The sequence below is a fragment of the Balaenoptera physalus genome (assembly GCF_965194825.1).
Source record: "Balaenoptera physalus genome assembly, chromosome: 6".
NCBI lineage: Eukaryota > Metazoa > Chordata > Mammalia > Artiodactyla > Balaenopteridae > Balaenoptera > Balaenoptera physalus.
The window spans coordinates 664853-688118 of record NC_138885.1 but is presented as its reverse complement, the minus strand read 5'-3'; the positions used below and the strand labels follow the sequence as shown (position 1 = coordinate 688118).

The window sequence follows — 23266 nt, the reverse complement described above, 5'->3', positions numbered from 1 at the left end:
ATGGGATTACACTCTACAAAAAAGCAATATTCAACAGACAGAATTTTAAAAAATACAATTTGATAAAATGAGTAATTCACCCCCAAGCATCCCATCTTCTGTAGATGTAAACTACAAAACTTACTTTTTACTTTTTCTCTCTAAAACAGACAAATACTAGTTGTCCTGGTACAAGAGCTGTTCACAACTTGAAGACTTGTTTAATGTAAGAGTCACGGTGCCTTACTTTCACTCCACACATTCCACCTCACAAAGACAATGCACCAGAAAATTTAAGTAAAACATTAGTTCTTTGAAAAGACTTGATAAACAGATTCGCCTCCAGAAAAGAACCCACAAACAACAGAGGAGACAGAAGACTTCCCTGGTGGTACAGTGGTTAAGAATCCGCCTGCCAGTATAGGGGACACAGGTTCCAGCCCTGGTCCGGGAAGATCCCACATGCCGCACAGCAACTAAGCCCATGCGCCACAACTACTGAGCCTGCGCTCTAGAGCCTGCAAGCCACAACTACTGAGCCCACATGCCACAACTACTGAGCCCACGTGCCACAACTACTGAAGCCCGCGTGCCTAGAGCCCGTGCTCCGCAACAAGAGAAGCCACCGCAATGAGATGCCCACACACCACAACGAAGAGAAGCCCCCGCTTGCCGCAACTAGAGAAAGCCCACGTGCAGCAAGAGACCCAACACAGCCAAAAATAATTAATTTTTTAAAAGGAGACAGAATTTCAGATGCTACAGATAAAGAAATGAGATTATTATACCCAATGTAAAAATGGGCAAGGATATGTATAGACATGTCTTCAAAGAAGATACACAAATGGCCAGTATGTTTATAAAAAATCCAACATCATTAGCCTCCTGAAAATGCAAATCAAAGCCACAATGGATACACCAGCCTCACAACAACTAGGATGGCTATAATGAAAATGACAAGATACAACTGTTGGTGGACATGTAAACTGGTACAGCTGCTTCGGAAAACAATTCGGCAGTTAAACATAGTTAAACGTAGTTACTATATGACCCAGCAATTCCACTCCTATGTATATATATGCCCAAAATGAATGAACACACATGTTCATAAAAAAAGAAAAACCTGTACATGAATATTCACAGCAGCCAAAAAGCAGAAACCCAAATGTCCACCAACTGATGGACAAACAAAATGCTGTATATCATACAAGGGAATTTATTGAGCCATTAAAAGGAATCAAATATTGATACAGGCTACAACATGGACGAATCCTGAAAACACTTTGCTAAGTGAAAGAAGCCAGACACAAGAGGTCACATACTGTACAATTCTACCTACAGGAAATGTCCAGAATGAGCAAGTCCGCAGAGATAGAAAGTAGGTTGGTGTTTGCAGGCCTGCGGGGTGAGGAGAGTGGGCAGACTGCTAACAGCTGAGGCGTTTCCTTGGGGGATGATGAAATGTCCTGAAATTTGAAGAGTGGTGACGGCTGTAACACCTCTGTGAATATACTGAAGCCTTCAAACACACAGTTACACGTTACAGTTTCACTCTGTGGCTCCCGGCAACAGCCCAGGACACATGCATTCCTCACAAATGCACAAAGGGCCGTGTAAGGACGTTATCACGTCTGTCCATCTCCTTCCTTTCCAGGGACACTTACCTGCATGAACTGAAGCCATCTGTCTTGTTCTCCACTACATTTTAGGGCATTTTAATCCGTATTTACTTATTTAAAGTAGTACATGCTAGCTAAGAAAAGCCATGTCTCCCTTATCCCCACTCTCTGAAAATTCACTGTTTATCCAGGTCCATTTTCTGTTCACTTATAAATAGATACATGGCTTGGTGGCTTTTACAAAAATGGGGACATTCCTCACACAGACACTTCACTTGCGTTTGTAACTCAACAATGTAGCACTGACAAGACTCCAATAAGCAGCTCGTGTAGATTTTCCTCATTCCTTAAAAACTACAGTATGGATGCAGCATATTTTAATTATCTCAGTCTTCCACCAACTGACATTCGTTCTTCCTTGCCGCCAGAGTCCTCCTTCTAAAGCAGTGTAGGCCTCACCCAGCTTTTCACTGTTACGGAGTCAGCATAGCAGACATCAGTCTGGGCTCTAGGACCAAGCTGTCTGAGTTTGAGGCCCAGCCTTACCATGTACTAGCAACGTGGCTTTGGAGAAGTTACATACTCTTATCTTTCTTCGCCGACCTAAACACCTTACAGGTTCCTATGAGGATCAGATGACTTGCTCCAGTAAATGGTAACTGCGGCACCTCCAGAACAAGGCCAGGCACAGAAGCGCTCAACTGTCTGCTTGCCGTTACTACTAAGCACCCTCATGAATTCTATACTCATTACTCAACCCCACTCATCGTTACCCGACGACACCTTGCCCTCGGCTACTTTCAAGTGTTCTTCTGCTGCAGCCCTCTGGTCCACAGCGATCTAGCCACCCAGAGCTCCTGATTCTACGTGCCCCTCAAAGTCTGGTGCAAATGTCAGGACGCCTTCTCTAGCTTCCACCTCGTCTACCTTCTATGACCCTGCTTACTGCCTAACGACTTAGCCCTTGTACCTGTCATTTGTAAAACTGCCCTTCTCCACACCTGGAGCAAATTTCCTGAAGCCAGGGACAGCATTCTGACGATCTCTGTACCATCAAGTTTGCCAAGATGAGCTCAGCATTCATTCACTCAATCCATCAACTACCGTTTATGGAGCACTGAGCCCGGGACTGCTCCGGGCAGGGCGAGGTAAATAAAGTGCTCTCCCCTGATGGAGCTGACACTCTACCGGAGGATATAAAGACGACAAACAACTATGCATGTAACATGAAGTGAGGCGAAAGAAACGTGAAGCAAGGTAAGGGGGACGAGGAGACTGGGGCAGAGAGGTCAGGAAAGCGCTCTGACAGGAAGCCTGAAGGTGTCAGAATGAACCACAGGCGATCGAGGAGGACTATCCAGGCAGAGGAGAAGTGCAAAGGCCCAGACATGGAACGCGCTGGGTACGGTTGAGCGAGTCTTTGGAGGAAAGTGAGTGCAGTCAAGGAGGAGTGGGAAAACCACGTTTCTGTCAGTGTGTAGATCTGGGGTTTGGAGTGTGCGGAGGCGGGACGTGCCTGGTCTCAGCCACCGGCGCCGCGGCTGCCGGGGCGGGCGGGGGGGACATGACACAGGCAGGAGGCAAGGGCAGCGGGGGGCCAGGTAAGAGCAAAGGGAAACGGGGCGGGCGCAGCAGAGACGGTGACAAGCGGCTCCGGGATGTGCTGTGAAGCCAGAACTGACAGGACGCGCTGGCTGATGAGAGACACAGGGGTCAAGACAAGGACAAGGCTCTGGGACCGAGGCCAGAGGGCCTCACGCTGCCGCGTGAGCAGAGCCTCCAGGAGGGCACATGAGACAGACTGCGGGGCCTCGCCGGGGCCGGCTCACCTCGGGCACAGGTGGCAGAGCCAAGTACAGATGCCCGATAGAGAGCAGTTAACCGATCATGCGGCGGGAGGGTACAGCAGATCGCTTCTCATCACTTATCTTCTCGGTGAAGCAGGAAGCCAGGTCATGACCGGAGACTGAGGAGTGAGGAGTGAGAGGTGAGGACATGGCTGGGGTTTGAAAGAGGAGAAACTACTGCCGGCAGAGTGGGAAAATCAACAGATTAAGGAAATGTGACAGGATTTCAGGCACCCCTGAAGGCCCAACTTGAGCTCAATGGCCAACATTTAAAGTAAGACCGTTTAGGGACTTCCCTGGTGGTTCAGTGGTAAAGAATCTGCCTTACAATGCAGGGCACAAGGGTTCGATCCCTGGTCAGGGAACTAAGAACCCACATGCCATGGAGCGACTAAGCCCATGCGCCACAACTACTGAGCCTGTGCGCCGCAACTACTGAGCCTACGCACGCTGGAGCCTGCGAGCCACAACTAGAGAGAGAAAACCCGCACGCCACAACCAGAGAAGAGCCCACACGCCACAACGAAAGATCCCACGTGCCGCAACCAAGACCCGACGCAGCAAAAAATAAATAAAACAAATAATAAAATAAATCTTTAAAAAAAACAGACTGTTTAACGATATTGCATTTCACATTTACCATCTATATGCACAGTAGACAGAGGTGGATTTATCCAGGATTAAATCCAGAATTTAACTAGATGTGTACCATAGCAGAAGGGCCAAGAAATTCGAGGAGCCATGCAAAGGAGTAACTGTACGTGACTGTGTAAGGAAGCGAGAAAGGGGGAGGTACTCTGGTGGATATTCAGCAAACAAGGAGGTGGATCAAAAAAGGAGATATGGATACAAGATTCTCAAGCTCTTTCACTTAAAACCCTGCAACGACTGCCCCAGGCCTCTTCACCAAATCCAAACTCCTCAGACGGCCAGTCGATGCCTTTCCAACCTACGCGAATACTGGTCACTGCTATTCCAGCCACAGGGATAACCTGCACACCCCACGGTACCAAATCTTCCCAGGTCTTTCTAAAGGCTTCCAAGGGTTCTGCTGGAAGAAAGAAGTTGCTCCCCAGCCAGAAAGAATTAGTACAAGTTGTTAAAAGTGGGTCTTGTCTTCAAACTCTTAGCAAGTTCTGCAATTAAATAATCACTGAAGCTAGTAGCTGGGCTACAAACGTAACTTTGTTATAAGAAACTCTTCTGTGTAATGATATATATTCTAGTGGTATTTTACATGCTGGGATGTTTCCATGGTTTCTCTGGATACCCCTCTAACTAGTTCCACAAGAAAAATCAAGCCAGCAATTCTCTTCCTAGTATCATCTCTTATCTTTCATTCTTTTCTTTTACTCCACCCCTAGTAATTTAAAATATTTTTCATTTAATATTAACAATAATCAGTTGTGTCTGTAGACCAAACCTTTATTAAGAAATCTGAAACTTCTTACAAATCCTAACCATACCCTGGTGTGTATCTCCTTTCTTTTTGCTTTATTAAAATTAGTTAAAAACAAACAAACAAGAATTCCTTTAACAACAAGAAATGAGGTCTGCAGCTGCGGAACCTGTTTTCAAGAGGAGGAGGTGCAGGGTTATCACCCCACCGAGGGAGGCACAGGCACACGCCCTGGAGAATGCTGTGTTCCAGGTCAGGTATCCCTCCTCCACGCCAGCATAAACAGAATGCTGGCCAGCCGTCAGGGACAAAATGGAAAAAGTTCACTCAAGCACCTTCACCTAGAATTAAGGCCACAGCTTGTTGTCAGGAGCACAGAGGCTTAGGTAATCATCTAAAAACAAAAAGTCTGTGAAAACAATTCCTTCAGGAAAAGCAGGAACACTTGTTTTTCCATTTCAGCATAAATATTAAAACGTGTCATTTAAAAAGCCACAGAAATATTCTTTCCTTTCCCAAATTTCTTTTGAAATTGTCTCTGTACTAATTCACTAATTCTCTGAGGCTAATATTATGATCTTCCCATGAATGCAAAGAGCTCAAAGCAGCTAGTAGACTACAAATTAGCAAGGGTCAAGGGGGAATTCCTTGGCGGTCCAGTGGTTAGGACTCTGCACTTTCACTGCCGAGGGAGCAAGTTCAAACCCTGGCCGGGGAACTAAGATCCTGTAAGCCGTGCGATGAGGCCCCCCCCCGCCCCCCCAAAGAAGACATAAAGACTAGATGAACAAGAGAAAAGGTTAAAAAAAAAAAAAAAACACAAGAACCGAAGAGTGCAATGAAGTTACGTAACACATCTTCCACATGACTGTGCCCTAGTATCTTTATCACCACAGTAAATGTCAACTGAGCAAGACAAAATTCTCACAGTGATTTCATGTGACTCAAGTAAAAGGTAATTTATATGAAGACAGGAGGAGAAATTTTTATGTTCTTGAAAAGGGGGAGCTGAGGAAGAATACCATACCTAAATTCACACGGTTCATAACATCTAGAAAAGATCTGACAAGTCGCATTTTATGCATGAGACAGACGCACATGGAGAGAGGGGTTTCCCCACCACAGAAGTATCTTCAAATTCTATCCCTTACATAGAAGCATCTCACAGGCAACCATTCGCAACAATCCTGGAAGCGAGGTATGACTGACAGTGTGGTATAATGTGTATTAAAATATAAGAGGCATGTGGGGGTAAAGAGATTAAATGTCATTAGCACAAGATGATTTTATTCTTGCAAATCATACAAGTCCTATATACCAAAGATATAAAATAAATTAACGCAATGTGATATTATTTTCAAACCCAATACTCAAAGCCTAACACACAAAAAATCATGGTGTTTCAAAGCAATTAACGATGATTTACAAGTGAAGGGTCTGCTCTGACCAAGGCAGTTACAGCATCATGGTTCAAACAATGGCTACCCCACCATCAGAGCATGCTGCATTCACGTGGGACAACCATCTTCCCACTTTGCTCAGTTCGCAGCTCTGAGTACACATGGAAGTAAACGGGGTCAAAGCTGAGGATGAGTCTTCTCGTGTCTGTAAAGCCAGTCATTCCCACAAAACCCTTCTTCGTCCTGAAACCCCAAAGCACCACAGCCCCCAACTCCTCACCCCTGTCATCTATCTTCCTGTCTGGCAAGACGGAAAGATGAAACACATGACATCAGAACACATGAAAGTTATTAAGCAAGGTTACTAATCAAAATATTTTTTAGCGTATCAACCAAGTAAATATGTAAAAATCTAGTAAATAAGAGAAACTTCCATAATTAAGACTCAGCTAATTGTTTTATCCTACGAAATAAGCTGTGTCCCTGTCCTCCATTCAGGAGATACTTCAGTTTTATAACCCTGACATGTTTACATGGCACCTTTACATCCTGGACAATTTTAACAATAAAGAATGACCCAAGTGTTATAACTAATACTATTTTCTGGGTCAACACTTTAATTAAAAAGCTCCCCCCTTAAAAAATTATTTGAATTATACTATTACAATATTTGTATATTGGTTGCTTTTTAAAATATAGAGATATACATAACAGGACAAATAAAGTTTGTTTTTCTCTGTAAATTCATTTAAAAGTATATCTATGATTACCCTATCAAGATCAGAAAGGTTAGATTATACTTAGAGATAGGTAAATGCCTTGGAAGTGTTTTTACCATCAAAAGAAATAATGATCTTAACAGCACATGTAATTTCCGTATGTGAAAGTGTGAAGGTCACTAACTTTGCTGCTTCTGTAAGTTTCTCTATAAAAATGCAGTTGAAACATAACCAACTTAATTCAAGATGTTAAAATTAATTATGTTAAGTTAGCCAAAGCACTGGAGTTGAATCACATGATCCTGGCATTCTAGGCTGATGGCTCCCTCGGACCAAAAGGATAGTAAATAACCAAGTAAGGTGCTTCTGGGGTATATTAGGTCCCTAATCAAGGATGTGTGATCACTGACCCTTTAGGTAGAATAAAATGCAGAGTATAAACAGGTTGGTGATAGTTTATTTAATTTAGGTTGAGCCACCTGTAAATTCTTCATACCTCTGGAAACAACGTGTATATCCATCTTGAAAATACCAGTAGCAACAACAAGTATTCCTAATATTTGCTATGAAATCCTGAAGCATAGGAACTTGTATAAAGTAGACAAGTTTGATTCTACACCATCCAGGCTTAGCCCTTTGCTCCCCCCACCCTTTGCTGCTTTCTTGCCCCATCACTCTTCCAACCCAGTTTCTATCATCAGGAATTTACAGATAAACTATTTTATAACAAGGTTTTCAAACAAACAAAAACCGTGATGTGATTCTCCCATCACTTAAATGTAACAGTAGCGATTAACTTAAATTCTAAGTATAGAAATGACCACTTTCCATGTAAACAGAAGAGCTTTACTCTGACAATCCTTCCATATTTCCCAAAGTTGAGATTCTGGTAAGACACATATGTGGCACTGTATCAGCAGTTTGACCTTCAGGCTTCAAGATTAATGTTAAAGTGAGACAAGTCAAACTTTAGCACTTTCTAAGAGACCAGAAAGCTGTGCTGTTATTATGCCTCTTTTATGGAAATAGTAAGATCTTAATCATATTCATACCCACGAAATCTTTTCTTGAATGGCATAAATCGGAGTTCCTGTGCTTAAAATGTTATGGTTCAAATTCCTTTAAGAAAGAAATCACCAGCGACAACACTTGACAATTAGAATCTGAGCTATGTAAAGTCTAAAATAATTATGAGGGGTACCATTAGTGGCCATTTGTAAGCACGCTGTGATGATGGACTTGCAGAGGTAGGGAGCTGGGCTATTTAAGATGTGTATCTGCTCATATTTAGATGGATTAAAGAATACTTATGACTGTGATAAATTCAGATTGAAACCTGCCTATAAATTTCATCCTCTAAATATTACTTACTTCTGCTTACTTACGTCTTCTACTGACAAGTTGTAATGTATCTGCCACCAAGAGCCCAGTAATAAGGCCCTCTGAAACTTGACCTTTGTCTGGCAGAGATGTGTAAGACTGACCTCTGAGGTGGGCAGGATGGTAAACAGGTTACGTTGTCTATAATGAAGCTTCATTATCTTGAAGTATTATGAATTCTCAGACTATAAAACACCTTCAAAGGACTATATATATAGCTTAAAAGCCTGAAAATTATGTTAAAATTTTTCAAACTCTAAAAAGACAAAAGAAATGGTTCCCTTACATCATTTCCCATTACATCAGAAATATACTTCCTCCAGTTAATCTGCCCTATGAATTAAACCAAAGAGCTTGGACAATTACATTCTGAAGTTCATAAAGGACCAAAAATAGTAACTTATGCAAAAGGTGAGAGTGATTAAAAGTGATATGTATTACGTATTAAAAGTGATATGGTTTTGGCTTCAGAATTTTATTTTAGAGGTTGTACAAGGCCAGATTACGAGGCTGTTCGCAAACCTGGGAAATCTATCAGATGCATGAGATAAAAGAGAAAAGTGAAAAGACAAAACTAAATACATGTTCCATCTTGTACAACCATTCAGTAGCAATATAACCATTCAGCTCACCATTGGTTATTCAGTTCATCATGCAGAAGTAACCATTCATACTCCTCTCTCCACATGAGTCACATTCCTGTGATTTCTAGATCTTCTGCTATTTTAAAATACTAGTGTTTATTAAAATGTAAATTCTTAATTTAAAATTACATTAATTAAAATTATAGAATCTTAGGCACTTAACTGAAATTAAGGCCTGAGTCACTTCAGAAATATTAAAAATAGTGTATCAGAGCAGTTTTATAAAAATATCACCACAGGCTGATGCATCAGGCCTCGACATGCTTCCTTCTGTGTGTGATTTCAGTGTCTGATTCTGCTAACCTCGATCTATTGGCACGGCATGGGGTGGGGGTGATAACGGGCAGCTTGTTTATAAACACAAACCTTCTCCTGAGACTTCTTCCGAGTGATGTGTTAACATGTTAAAATCACGAAAAACCTTTCCAAAATTACGATACACATACCCTTTGCAGCACAGAAATATTTGTCATTATCACTGATGGCATATAGCGTCTTCAGATCCTTTTCCCTTTCAGAGAAGAATTCAATTACAAACAACACTACCCAACGAGTGATTCGGTATAAAATAACTTCTCCCAAATTTGCCTAATGTGATCGATCCTCTATAAACTCTAGAAAATGTACACCATCAACTTGCACGACAGAGTCCCAAGGCCTGAGAGGCTCAACACTCATATGTCAGTCATGGCTGCAGGGCCAGGAAAATGAGCATCCTGCTGGACTCCTACATTCTTCACACTGTGCTCATGGACAGAGTCAGGGTAGTTTCTGTGTGCAGGCTGGGGTGCGGACAAGGCCCTTGCGTCCCACTGGCTTTCACCACGTTGACAGCGTCACCGGCAGCCGGGAGCCTGGATGGTTGGGTGGGAGGGAGCAGAGTTAGTCAGAAGCAGGAAGAGGTGTGAGAGGTAAGAAAGGAGCAGGCTGTGTGACCAGCGTGCACTGCTGCTACAAGGACGCACCGGTGCAGTGAGACGCTCAAGAAGGACAAAGGGGAAAATCCACAAAGGCACGCGTCAACACGGAGACACGAAGCAGCCATCAGAGTCAGTTAGGTGAGTGAAACAGAGGGACTCTCATGGAGAGCAAGACGCTCTGCATCTGTCCCTGATGTTGCTATCAAAACCAAAGGCAGAGATGCTGTCTGAGGCTCTAATGACAAGAAAAAATACTTATTATCTACTTAATTCAAGTGTTTGAAAGGACAATTCTACATTAGGACAAAGCCACATAGAGAAAATGGCAATTGTGAAAAGTTATTTCCCTGATCAACTGACTTCACAAAACTGAAATCCAGGAAACAAAATTCAGAAAGAGCATTAAAAAAAATCTCCCCTCACAGAGGCCATGTAATTTGATATCAATGTTTCCAATTAACAATGGAGAAACACTGTTCCTTCCATAATGAATGAAATTCAACAGGTACAGTTAATGCGATGAGATTAAGCCCCTCCAGGAGAGTCTAGTGAGCATCTTAGACACCTTTTCTCACAGCTATAAACAGGCCTATTGAAGTAAGAGAGTGAAACATGCACACAAGCAGCTTCCGGTTAGAAATCATCAGAGTCCTCCAGCAGAAAGAAAACATTTGCCAAGGTTTTGTGACGTGACAAAAAGGGCAGCACATATTTAAGATAACTACAAAGGAAGAAAAATCACCCCAATTATGAAAATGTCTACGAACAGACATTCTCTTCCACCAAAACATGAACCTTCACCTTTTTTTCCTTAAGGAAACTGGAAATAAATTAGCTAAAAGGGTTTTCAGAACAAACTTGGAAGCTTTTTTTTTTTTTTACAATAAAATTACCATCTTTCCTTCAACTGAAATACAAGCTATTCATCAGATCTAACCCATAAAACTCACAACCTTCAATATAGGGTCTCTGAAAATTTAGAAAGTTAAATTAGGTTTATGCTTCCCCCTACATATGCAAGATTTTCCAAACAGTATTCAGTTTTTGTTTATAAATAGTTTATAGATTTAAAATACATTAATTCTCAAAAGATAGTTTAAATATTGGATAATTCTAGGTTACTGACATACCAATTCATTCATTGAAATAATGGTGTCATTTAGAAGCTAAAGAACCGAACAGGGAGTAGGTTTAGACTAAACTGGTTAAAAGTTATCTGCCAGAAATAGAATTGTCCACTATTCTGCCCAACTGTCCAAACCTAGGGAGCATTTCCAAATTTTATTAACGTACCACTTTCTAAAGGAGGACTGTTATATATTCATGTGAAAGTATTAATAAGAATCAAAGCATGCAGAAACAAAGACTGAAACGCAGAACACATCTTAGGTTAAGGCTGGGGAACCCGTCAGCTCCGAGACAGGCCAGCTCCGTACTCAGTCCCATGTCTGCTGCCACACACTGAGGCTCCCTGGGCCTGAGGGTCCCCATTTTGCTCCATTTCCACAAAGGAGGCCTCAGTACAATGACATAAAGAAGGACATACAGCTCCAAATTTTTCATTTTTCTTGAAATTCAATACTCTTAGATTCAGCATTCTCTCTTTTTATAGGCTGCATCAAAGGAACTGAGTAATGCCTAAACATGTACCAATTAAAACTGGAAAACTATACAGATGTAGTGTCATAATACAGATGCAAACAAACCAGACTCTCATTCCATATTAATCTAAGAGGTAAGCACATATTAAATGAGCTCTTTTTTAGTTGAAGTCTCAGCACTATGCCTCCTTGCCAATAAGACTTGGCGGTAACATTACTGGAGCTGTGTCTTCAGTAGAAACTGAAAACACTGTCCTTAATGGCTTAAAAAAATAAAGACTAAAATGTGACATTCAGAAGCCTCACTGTTTATACTTTAAGTGTGTGCCCACATGCACACACACACACACTACCCCCAGCACACTCTCAAGGAGAAAGGGAAAAAAGAGGATAATGGAAAACCCGGGGGTGGGAGGTGGAGGGAAAAAAGAGGATAACGGAAAATGGGGGGGGGGGGGCGGGGAAGAGGATAACGGAAAACCCGGGGGGGGGGCGTGGGAGGGGAAAAAAGCAGGTAACAGAAAACGGGGGGGGGGAGGGAAAAAAGAGGATAACGGAGAACGGGGGGGAGGGAAAAAGGAGGATAATGGAAAACATGGGGGGGAGGGAAAAAAGAGGATAACGGAAAACACGGGGTGGGGGGAGGGAAAAAAGAGGATAATGGAAAACACGGTGGGGGGGAGGGAAAAAAGAGGATAACGGAAAACATGGTGGGGAAGGAAAAAAGAGGATAACGGAAAACACGGGGGGTGGGGGGGAGAGGGGGAATCCCCTCCATCTTAGAAACTAATCAAGTTATTTGGAACTGAGGTAAAAATATGCCCAATCATCAAAAGCAAAGCACCTTGCAGTTAGTTAAGCCAAAATAACAGTGAAAAACAATTACATAGCAAAGACTGAAAATAATCACCAACCACTGCTGACCCACCACCATGAAGGAAGAGCTGGTTGCACAGAAAGCTGACCCACACCTTGAGATCACCACAGAAACTCATTAGATTTCAGGTACTACACAAACTAAGAGCAAGAGAAAAAGAAAAAAATCCTATGAATTATCAAAGTTCATTTCATAAACAGACACAAAACTTGAACAGATGATGCAACCGACATGACCATTCAATCAAATAATTCCCCAGCAGCCCCCAAGCCACATACATTCATTTGGGAAAGGATTAACCCCACTGATTAACCCCAATAAGCCACAAAGTATCCATATTTGTGCACTTACTATTAGTCTAAAAAAAGACCCTGGGAATCTAAACAAATGAAGTATCTTCTCTGTCATTAGATTATTTCTCCACCCCACCCCCACAAATGGAGTATTTCGTGCTTTGTTTCATTGGACTATAATCACGTTTCCGTTTTGGCTTTATCTTCAGTCTTTAATGAAGAAAACACACCCGAAGCAGTAGCATCGCGTTGTGTGGAGTAACGTGTAACGAATACATTATCCTTAGGGATCTGGGAAAAGGTCCTACCGACTAGCACTGAAGTCCTTTCCAACAGAGAAGCACCGCCACTCCCAGCTCATGCTAACCGGAGTCGGGGGGCTGTCTGACGTGCCTCATTTAGACGACTGTCTCCTTGTTTCATCCACAGCCTTACTTATCCCAACGTGACAGCTCAATAACGTGCTTCTTTTCAGCTTACAAATATGAATAATTTGCTTTCAATCATATTTAAAGTACTCTAAGAGTATGGCCGGGGATTCAAAACGCCCTTAGGCAAGCAGTGTTTTATTTTGGCTCAATGAGTGAACAAACCATTTCTTGTCATGCTGGTCTGCTCCGGCACTCCTTGGAAGATTCTCAACTTGCACCAGCACAGGACCAGAGGGAACGGAAGGAATCACAGGCACAGTGGATCTCACACCCCAAGCCTTTGGACACAAATTATAAAAATCATCTATTTTGCCTAGATAAAAGATCTCTTCACCACTAAACAGAACATTAAAATGGAATACTATCTACATAGTGAACAGATATAATAGTAAACAGAGCAAAAAACAAATGCTTGAATGTTATATACCATCCTCGGGATAGATAATAATCTAACTGAATATTAGTATTTTATTTATTTTACAGGATTTACAGGGACAGAAAATGTTTCATTATAACATTATACCTGTTCTATTGTAACATCTTAGAGAATAAAATGACAGGTCACACGTTACTGAGCCATTTTACAGATAAGAAAACGAAAATGCACAAAACTTTCCCGAGATTACACCACTAAGAAAAAAATTCAATTAATAATACTATTGTTTGTCATAATTAACTACAGTGTTCCAGTGCTTTAGAAGCTTAATATTGTCTTACCTGTCGGGAGCCATTACTCTGAGCTGAAACATTATTGTGAACACTGTAATGGGGAAAAAAAAATAAAGAAAAAATTACCGTGGGTACCTAAAACTAAGAATGTAAGATGTCCAGAAAACATCTGCTTTTACAGGCAAATACTTGCTTTTCTGCTCATTTGCTATTTCCATATACCTACATTCTACGTGTGCTTTAGATATATACTTCATTACTAATCTTGTTTATTCATTGGACAACATCTGTCAAAGATGACAAAATAAAACCAGCAGCACAAATGATCCCTTAAATTCAAGGCATTCAGCACAAACACCCACATAACCTTACCCATCACTTCTTTTATATATTCCTACCCTCTCAAGATTTTATGGTGTCAGCAGTAGCTTAGCATTTTATAACTCAAAAGGCCTTAGTATAAACTTAAAGTTAGAAACTTCTCTGTATACCCTTCTCCTCCAAATGATTCAAAATATGTTTTTAAATTTTTAGTTTAGACTGCACTCATTCCTCTCCCACTCCCACAAAAAAGCACTTAAAAAACTCAGCATATAATGCAACAAAATAAATAGAAACAAACCTCAGAACAGCTAAATAAAAAAGAACAAATATTCAATGCAATAAGAACTCAAAGATGAGATACTAACACAACAGAATAAGGCAAATAAAAGAGTTTACTGACTTCAGACCTTCTAACATAAGCATAACTAGTATCCTGAGGTAAAAAATTCAGCTAAGGTAACTGAAAATATATTCAATGTTATAAAAAAAATTCCTTGACAGTGAGAAAATAATCTACAGATTTAGCAAGAACACTGTGTTCCAGGGAGATGAGATACAGAATTAAATACATTCAATTCCTTATTGTTATATTACTGACCTTCAACGATAAGGAAAGAATACTTCAGGTACCCTAAGGAGAGTTAAAAGCACATCACTGCCAGCATCAGGTTGGCACAGACTTCTCCATGGCAACACTCAGAGAACACTATAACCAGACAAGACGTCATTCTAGTAAAAGGAAATGGGCAAAGCTTCACAAACACAAAACAAACTGTGAATACAAGATCCAGGAGCCTTTCTTAGGGGAGTGAGAACAAAACAAAAGTATCTGATGATGAAAGACAACCAATTAAGAAAGAACTCAAGAATGAAGAGGCCTTGCTAAAAGGCTGGGTGAGAAGGAGTAACCCATTCTACACCCCATTTTTTATTAACCACATCTCTGTTACAAGTTAAGTCACCAGAATTTGCACCTCCACTGTCTGGGTTCTAATTCAAACCGCGCCACTAGCTCTGCTCTCTGAACCGCAGTTTCCTCACTCGCATGGGACTATTAGGGGATCGAATAAATGTCAGCAAAGCACAAAGAACAATGACAAATAAAACTAACCAACAACGAAATCTTTAAAAAGAACATCTTGTTTAGTGTAGATCTGTTGCCAAGGCCGGAGTAAAGAATATACCAATCCGGCACAATTTCTTTTACGAACCTTGTTGTTCTTCTCAGGATACGCTGTGCTATATTAAGTAACTCATAACCCCACATTAATGAAACCTCCTCCAACCTGCTTTGTACAGAAATTAGACTCATTATGTTATGGCCCCCGGGGTTACGCTCTGAAGCTTCTCCTTGAACTGGGAATAAGTCCAGTAGGTGATAAGTAAAAGATGAAGAATAACATGAGAAAAAAGCGCTGATGATAAGTGATGTTCACCGGATTCTAGCTCCCTGTTTTAAAACAATTTGAAACGCAGGAAGCACTATTTTCTCATAATTACACTTATTCTTTCACTTCCACTAATATGAAGGGAACAAATACTTCCCGTTACTGGCCAATCCAAGCTTCCCTTTTAAAGGACTGTCTGCAATACCTGACCCATTCTGCTCTTGCCCCCTCCATGCATCATTTCCTCCACCATTTCTTTTCCTCTCTCTTCTGTCTTCAAGACTGTCCACTAAGCCTGTACAAGAAGTACTAGTAAGTGTAAAGTCAACTGTCCTTTAAAGTGTCACCTCTTCCTAAGATACTTTATGTTAGTCAAGACTCACAGGGAGTAGTTAGGAAGAAATGAAAGAGTACAAGGAAAACTAACATCAGCCAATTTAAAAACCTGTTATTCAAGTAAGCACAGTACAAAGTCAAGAAGCTTTTTAGGTCAAACAGTTGCGCTTTTTCTAACAGTACCGTTTGCCATGGTTCACTGGAGCAGAACTGTTCACGTGAACAGAACTCTGAGGGCAGGAATGAAAGGGCATTCCTGCCACTGCCAGCTCAGGTTCTCTCAAGCAATGTTAGGAGCAGGGCTCAATAACCTTCAGGAGAGTGGGTCCCCCCTCTGAATTTCATTCCTAAAAATTATTCTACCTAAAAAAATAATAAAGTATCAGTGCTTAAATACTCCATTTTTGCTGTGTTTTCCAGAGCCAAAAGCATCACTCAAGAAGACACAATAAAATTTACTTATTAAAGTTAAATTAATCTCAATGCTAGGAGATTATATAGTCAGTCATACTCACTTTTTGGTCAGAAATCTGTATTTCAAAAAATTTTAAAGGAGGACAAAGTTTTGCAAATAAAAGCCTGAATTTTTCAACTACTTATCATTGCTTGAATGCTTTGTTTACATTTCTGCTAACTTCATCAGGGAATCTTCTTCACTTTAAGCTCTAATACTCTGTCCCAGCCTCCTTTTCAGGAAAACAAGACATGATTCATTAAACAAACAAATAAAATACTTTAAAATATACAGAACCCCTCTAACATTTCTCCACCATTCCTCTTAAAAGCACAGTTTAAAAATAACTCCAAGAAAAATTAGTGTATAGCCCAGAAAAGGCAGAAAATTTTGTTTTTTACCTAATTAAAAATTCACAGGACTTCCCTGGTGACGCAGTGGTTAAGAATCTGCCTGCCAATGCAGGGGACGTGGGTTCGAACCCTGGTCTAGGAAGATCCCACATGCCGTGGTGCAAAGAAGCTCGTGCACCACAACTACTGAGCCTGTGCTCTAGAGCCCGCGAGCCATGACTACTGAGCCTGCGTGTCACAACTGCTGAAGTCCGCGCGCCTAGAGCCCGTGCTCCACAACAAGAGAAGCCACCGCAGTGAGAAGCCCGTGCACTGCAATGAACAGTAGCCCCAACTCGCCGCAACTAGAGAAAGCCCATGTGCAGCAACGAAGACCCAATGCAGCCAAAAATAAATAAATAAATAAATTAATTAAAAAATAAAATAAAAAATAAAAGTTCACGATGGACAGAATCCCTCACACTTCCTCTCTCCTCTACCCACTTATTTATTTTTAACAGCTTCCTGACCACTAAAGGGACTTCAGGGGAATCCTTACTCAAAGAGCAGAGTGCTTTTGTGACTGTCACTAATCACAGCCTGGCTTTAATGGCTCTCTAAGTGGAAAAAAACCCAAAACTGAATAGGACATCTCCAGCTGAGGCTGACCCTACTCAGTACCCAAAACAAACAACTTCTCCTTTTGAAGAAGCTCTGGTTATACTGACACATCTCCATACAGGAGTGTAGACACTGTTTTATCAAAAACTAGATTTGTGAGTATGTCCTGAATCTCACAGTTTACCAGGCATTCCAGCAGGCTTTGGTACAACAGTGGTTGAGAAGCATTACGTGAAACTCCACACTGTAATATACACTATTAATACTGATTCATCAGAAGGAGGACTTGGAGAACAGTGACTGCAGGACAACAGTAGACCCTCTCCCCAGCAAAACAGACATGTAGCTGCTGAAAATTATTCTTTAAAAAAATCACTAAGGGCTTCCCTGGTGGCGCAGTGGTTGAGAATCTGCCTGCCAATGCAGGGGACACGGGTCCGAGCCCTGGTCTGGGAGGATCCCACATGCCGCGGAGCAACTGGGCCCGTGAGCCACAATTACTGAGCCTGCGCGTCTGGAGCCTGTGCTCCGCAACAAGAGAGGCCGTGATAGTGAGAGGCCCGCACAACGCGATGAAGAGTGGTCCCCGCTTGCCACAACTAGAGAAAGCCCTTGCACAGAAAGGAAGACCCAACACAGCAATCAATCAATAAATAAATAACGTGAATTTCTTAAAAAAAAAAAAAAATCATTAAAAGGCATACATCAAGTGGAGAAACATTTATTTAAGAAAATCTAGTAACTTTTTTTAATCTGATCTAAAAAAAACAAAACAAAAAAGTTACTAGAGAAAGAGAGGAACATTTTTTTGTGATAAAATAAAACAATTATAAACAATCCATGCACCTAACAAAAAGCCCCAAATACATGAAGCACAAAGAATTGAAGGGAGAAACAGACAACCGAACAACAATAATTGGAGACTTCAATAGTCCACACTAAATAATGGAGAGATCTAGGCCAAAACCAGTGATGAAACAGAAGTGAACAACAGTAAAAACCAAGCAGACCTAACAGACATCCATAGGACATGACACTCAACAGCAGAATAGACATTCTTCTCAATTGCACATGGAACATTTTCCAAGATGAACTACATGTTGGGACATAAAAGAGGTCTCAATAACTGTAAAGGGATCAAAGTCATGTGAAGTACATTCTCTAACCACAATGGAATAAAATTACAACAAAAGAAAAAAAGGGGAGAGGGGAAAATTTAAGCTACAAACGTCAAAATTAAGCAACACACTCCCAAGTAGCCAACGGGTCAAAGAAGAAATCACAAGAGAAATTAGAAAATAATTTGGGATGAATAAAAATGAAAATACAATATACCAAAACTTATGAAATATGATTATAGTGGTGCTCGGAGAGAAATTAATAGCTATAAATGTTATATGAAAAAAGAATACAGATCTCATGTCCTAATAAACCGATCTTCCACCTAACGACACTAGAAAAAGAAAACTAAACCTAAAGCAAGCAGAAGGAGTGAAATAATATACCAGAGAGAAAATTAATGAAATAGAAAATAGAGGAACAGATAAAATTGATGAAACCAAAAGCTGGTTCTTTGAAAAGGCCAACAAAACTGAAAAACCTTTACCTAGACTGACCAAGTGAAAAAGAAACTCAAATTACTAAAATCAGAAATGAATGAGGGGACATCATCACAAAGCTTATAGAAATAAGGAGGAAAAGAGAATAATATGAACAACTGTATGCCACAAATTAGATAACTCAGATAAAATGGACAAACTCTGGAAAGACACAAACTCCCAAACTGACTCAAGATAAAAATTGAAATATGAATAGATCTACAACAAGACACTGAACTGGAAATTTTAAAACTTGACACAAATCAAGTCCAGGCAAGATGGCTTTAATGGTGAATTCTACCATATATTTAAATAATTCTTTACAAAACCTTCCCCAAAAATAGAGAGAAACATTTCCCAACCCATTCTGTGAAGCCAGAATTACCCTGATACCAAAACCAGATGAAGACAGTACAAGAAAACTATAGACCAGTGTCTTTGATGAATATAGACACACACATCCACAACAAACCTAGTGAACCAAATCCAGCAACATGCAATATAAAGAAAGACTGTACACCATGACCAAGTGGGATTTCTCCCAGGAATAAAATGAACTGCTGGTGTACAAATCAACCTTTGTTCTCTGAGCTTCCTGTGTGCAAGGGCCACAGTTTATTCGTCTTTATATCCTCAGTCACAGGCCAATAACAAACGTACAATATGTCATTCTCTGTACGAACAGTACAGCCACCCAAGCCCACTCTTTTTCTTTAAGCTGCTTTATTTTTCTTTCTGTCCGTTTTACCCAGCATTATGATGTGTTTACCTGCTCCCTGCTAGATCCACCGTGCTCAGGGGCAAGTGAACACTGTGACAGACCTTCAACAGACATTGGTTCAATTAACGATGCAACTACAGAAACGCTAAAACATTCGGTTATCAATTCCTAAGTTGCAAGACATTACCCACCTGAGTTCTTCAGGTTTTCCTGTACTTGCCGACAGAAAAAAACAGAAAACATCCCATTAGATTCCTCCAACATGGTAAACTGCTTTACTATTCACAAAAGTACATCTTGACTCATTGCTCTGTAAGCTGTTCCCCAACTACAGATTTAAAAATCTTCACTTCACCGAAGTGTTCTATGGCTCACGCCATTCAAGTGAATAATGACAACGATCTCCAATTTTTAAGTAAGGCAACAAAATAAGCATACATTTTAAAAAACAGAACCATCTGCAAGCCTTCAGAGTGAGCTGACAGTGAAAAATCATCAGTGGAGTCTAAGAGGTAACTAAGGGTTTTAAACAAATTGAAATGGTTTCATTTATAGCTATATATTATTTAATTTATAGATACATCAAAAATTATAGCTTTAAAAATCAGTTTTTAAAAAAACTGATACTGCCAACATCAGGTCATGGCAGTTGATTTTGGATAACTGGTGACGACTCTGACACTGGACATACTTAAAATTCAATCTGTATTTTAATACAAACTCAGATTTGAAACCAAACACAAGTTTTAGCTTACTGGTCAAAGTAAACCATTCTTTGTATTACATAATTAAAGTAACAAACAGCAAGTAACATTTATGAATTTGTGAATCTCTATGTACCATGTACACTGATGATTAATATAAAAACTGTACTTAACAGAGCCTTTAATATTATTATAATACATACAAAATAAAAAATTTATTCATCATATACTAATGTTTTAAAAAATATCTGCGGGGATTTAACAGATTATTATGAATGAGATGTGGAAGTCAAAAAGGGAGGGAAAACGTTGCTCTAGAGAAGACCTAAAATAGTAAGAACGAAAACTGAACACAAACTCAGCGCAGCGTCAGAGCTGGGATGAGCATAACGTTTCGTCTCAGCAACAGTACAGGCCGTTTTTCCCCGTGTATTCTTAAACACTGATTATGCTAGAACCAGATCCAGTAAAGAAGAGCTCTTCAGTTGCCTGGAAGAGACTAAGAGGACCGAGGCAGCCTCCTGCCCAGCCCCCAGCAGCAGCACGGGACGCAGTGTGAGGAAGAGGAGTCCCCTGAGGCAGGGCTGCACGTCACCTTGCACTGGCAGAGCTCGTCGGGAATACCGTTTGCTGGGCCTCCTTTCAAAGGATGTTGATCTTCTTGCTTTATTGGTTTTTGTGGTCTGATACTCAGTTTTCCCACTAAAATAAATGAGGCATATTAACAGGAATAAGAGAATTTGAGGCCTACAGTAGTCAGATACACAAAAATGAGAGAAAGTCTACACTGAGGTTCTTCTCAAGAGAACCATCCTGAACTTCCTTCCTGAATGAACTACGAAAAACAGTGTTGACGTCTCTCTTTACCACACCATTCTTTCACTCTTTAGGCTTGTGTGAACGATGCAACACCAATTATATTGTTTTTTCTTAATCATGCACATCACCTAAGAACATATTAAATAAGTTTGAAGTATCTGTCCTTTTAAGGAACTCCCTTCCCTTTCCCATCCATACTCCTCAATGCAAGATGTACAATTAACTCAAGATTTTCAGTTACTTTTTCTAACTGTGATATACTTTTCAGGTCACTTTTCCAGAAATATTAAAACTATTGTCCCACTCACCTTCATTTCCATTTAAGTTCTACTAAGAAAATGCCTCCCCACTTTCAATGTAAGTAGAATAGAAGCTCTCTTGCATGAACCCCACACACAGTCAACAGGCCACGTTACTGATATTATCCATTCCTTCTTTAAATTACACTGACGGATTCTCGTGACATGCCGAAAACTCACCATCAATAAGCTACTCTGAGGTAAACCAAAACATGGCTAACTTATGCCCAACAAACAAGAAGTCTGTGAGAACAATGGAACGTCAGGTTTATAAGGACCAGAAGCGTCACCCAGATTAACCTCCCAGGAGTGCACGACACTCTTTTGCTGCGTGGTACCCCGCTGTTGGATGGAGCCCCCTTAAAACTCTTGTTACGTGGATTTAAACCGGGGGTTAAAGCATAAAGCGAACATCGATGTCCATCAACAGGTAAAGGGATAAAGAAAATGTGCTATACGTATACACAGTGGCATACTACTCAGCCATAAAAAGGATGAAATCATGCCATTTGCAGCAACATGCACGGACCTGGTGGGTATTATGTAAGTGAAGTAAGTCAGACAGAGAATGACAAGTACCGTATGATATCACTTACATGTGGAATCTAAACAATAAAATAAACTAGTGAATATAACAAAAAAGAAACAGAGTCACATATACAGAGAACAAAATAGTGGTTACTAGTGGGGAGGGGCACAATGCGGTAGAGGATTAAGAGGCACCAACTATTATGTATAAAATAAATAAGCTTAACCAACATTTTATATAACTATAAATGGAATATAACATTCAAAAATTATAAATCACTATGCTGTACACCTAAAACTTACATAATATTGTAAATCAACTATACCTCAATAAAAAAAAACTTTTTTAACTGGAAAAATTGTTAATTACTCCTAAAAAAAAAAAGAAGGAAGAAACAAAAACATCAGGAGGGATATGAAATCCATTACACCATTACAATATTCTCCTGTCTACTCAGGAAATTACAAACAATAACAATATGTACCGCTTTTTCTTTTATTTTGGCCAATGGAAAACACTGGCAAACCACTTCATCTCTCTGTGCCCTAGTTTCCACATCTGTAAAATGAGAAGTTGGGCTAAGTTTTCTGGCCTCTGTGAAATAATGAAAGATACAGCAAGCAGCTATAAACATTCACCTGTATCTAAACCGTGACCCTAATCGAATAAATCCTGATCGGTGAGAACCCTTTTGGACAGGGCCTCGGAGGCGGAAGAAGGCGTGGTGCTCCACGGCACATTTCCACAAATGTTTGCATGCTTTGGGATGATCCAGTCTGAAGACAAACGTATGTTCCTGCTCTTTGCCCTGAAAAAGAAACGCATGTTAACAGAGGTAATTATTAGCTCAGATGGTCCTGTCCCCTCGCATTCAGCTATGAATACAACCGCAGCAAGAGCAAGAATCAAATAATAAAGCATCTAGTTTGCTCCCTGAGACTCTGACACTCTTTAGTACATAAAACGGCAGAGTTAAAATCAAGCTGTCCATTTTCTCAGCCAATATACAATTATTCCTATTTTCTCTCTACTTACATGATCTCATTTCTCAAAGAGACATAAAATGAGCCTTTATCTGCCATACTTCAGGATAAATGTATAATTGTAATTTAAAGGTTCATGTAAGATCTGGCAACATACATAACAGCCTTAAAAATGGCCACATTCTTTATTATAGTAACCATACTCACAGGAATCTAATTACACTAGTTAACATTCATAGACACTCTTCTAAGAATTTCACATGAAATTGCTTCAATGAGTAGATACTATCACTATCTCCATTTCACAGATAAGAAAACTGAGGCTCAAGAAATTAAGCCCAATGTCACAAAGCTACTAAGAGAGGAAACCAGAATTTGAA

At 40.3% G+C, this 23266-nt stretch overlaps 1 protein-coding gene and 1 long non-coding RNA gene across 6 annotated transcripts in view; one reads left to right on the top strand and one right to left on the bottom strand.

Annotated features, from left to right (window-relative positions):
• The window catches only part of LOC309662284, a 130006-nt gene extending 112112 nt beyond the window's left edge, over positions 1-17894 (top strand). The window contains exon 2 of the long non-coding RNA XR_014264614.1: positions 17614-17894. This is a non-coding gene — a long non-coding RNA (uncharacterized lncRNA). The remainder of the gene's footprint in view (positions 1-17613) is intronic.
• Positions 1-23266, bottom strand: part of EPB41L5 (erythrocyte membrane protein band 4.1 like 5) — a 135108-nt gene that overhangs the window by 58351 nt on the left and 53491 nt on the right. For all 5 annotated transcript variants that reach the window (XM_082464736.1, XM_082464738.1, XM_082464739.1 and 2 more), the window contains exons 12-16: positions 22542-22711; positions 20852-20958; positions 19744-19762; positions 13827-13869; positions 13272-13387 (exon numbers count right to left, since the gene is read on the bottom strand). In XM_082464736.1, the coding sequence (XP_082320862.1) occupies positions 13272-13387; positions 13827-13869; positions 19744-19762; positions 20852-20958; positions 22542-22711 (455 nt within the window). The remainder of the gene's footprint in view (positions 1-13271; positions 13388-13826; positions 13870-19743; positions 19763-20851; positions 20959-22541; positions 22712-23266) is intronic.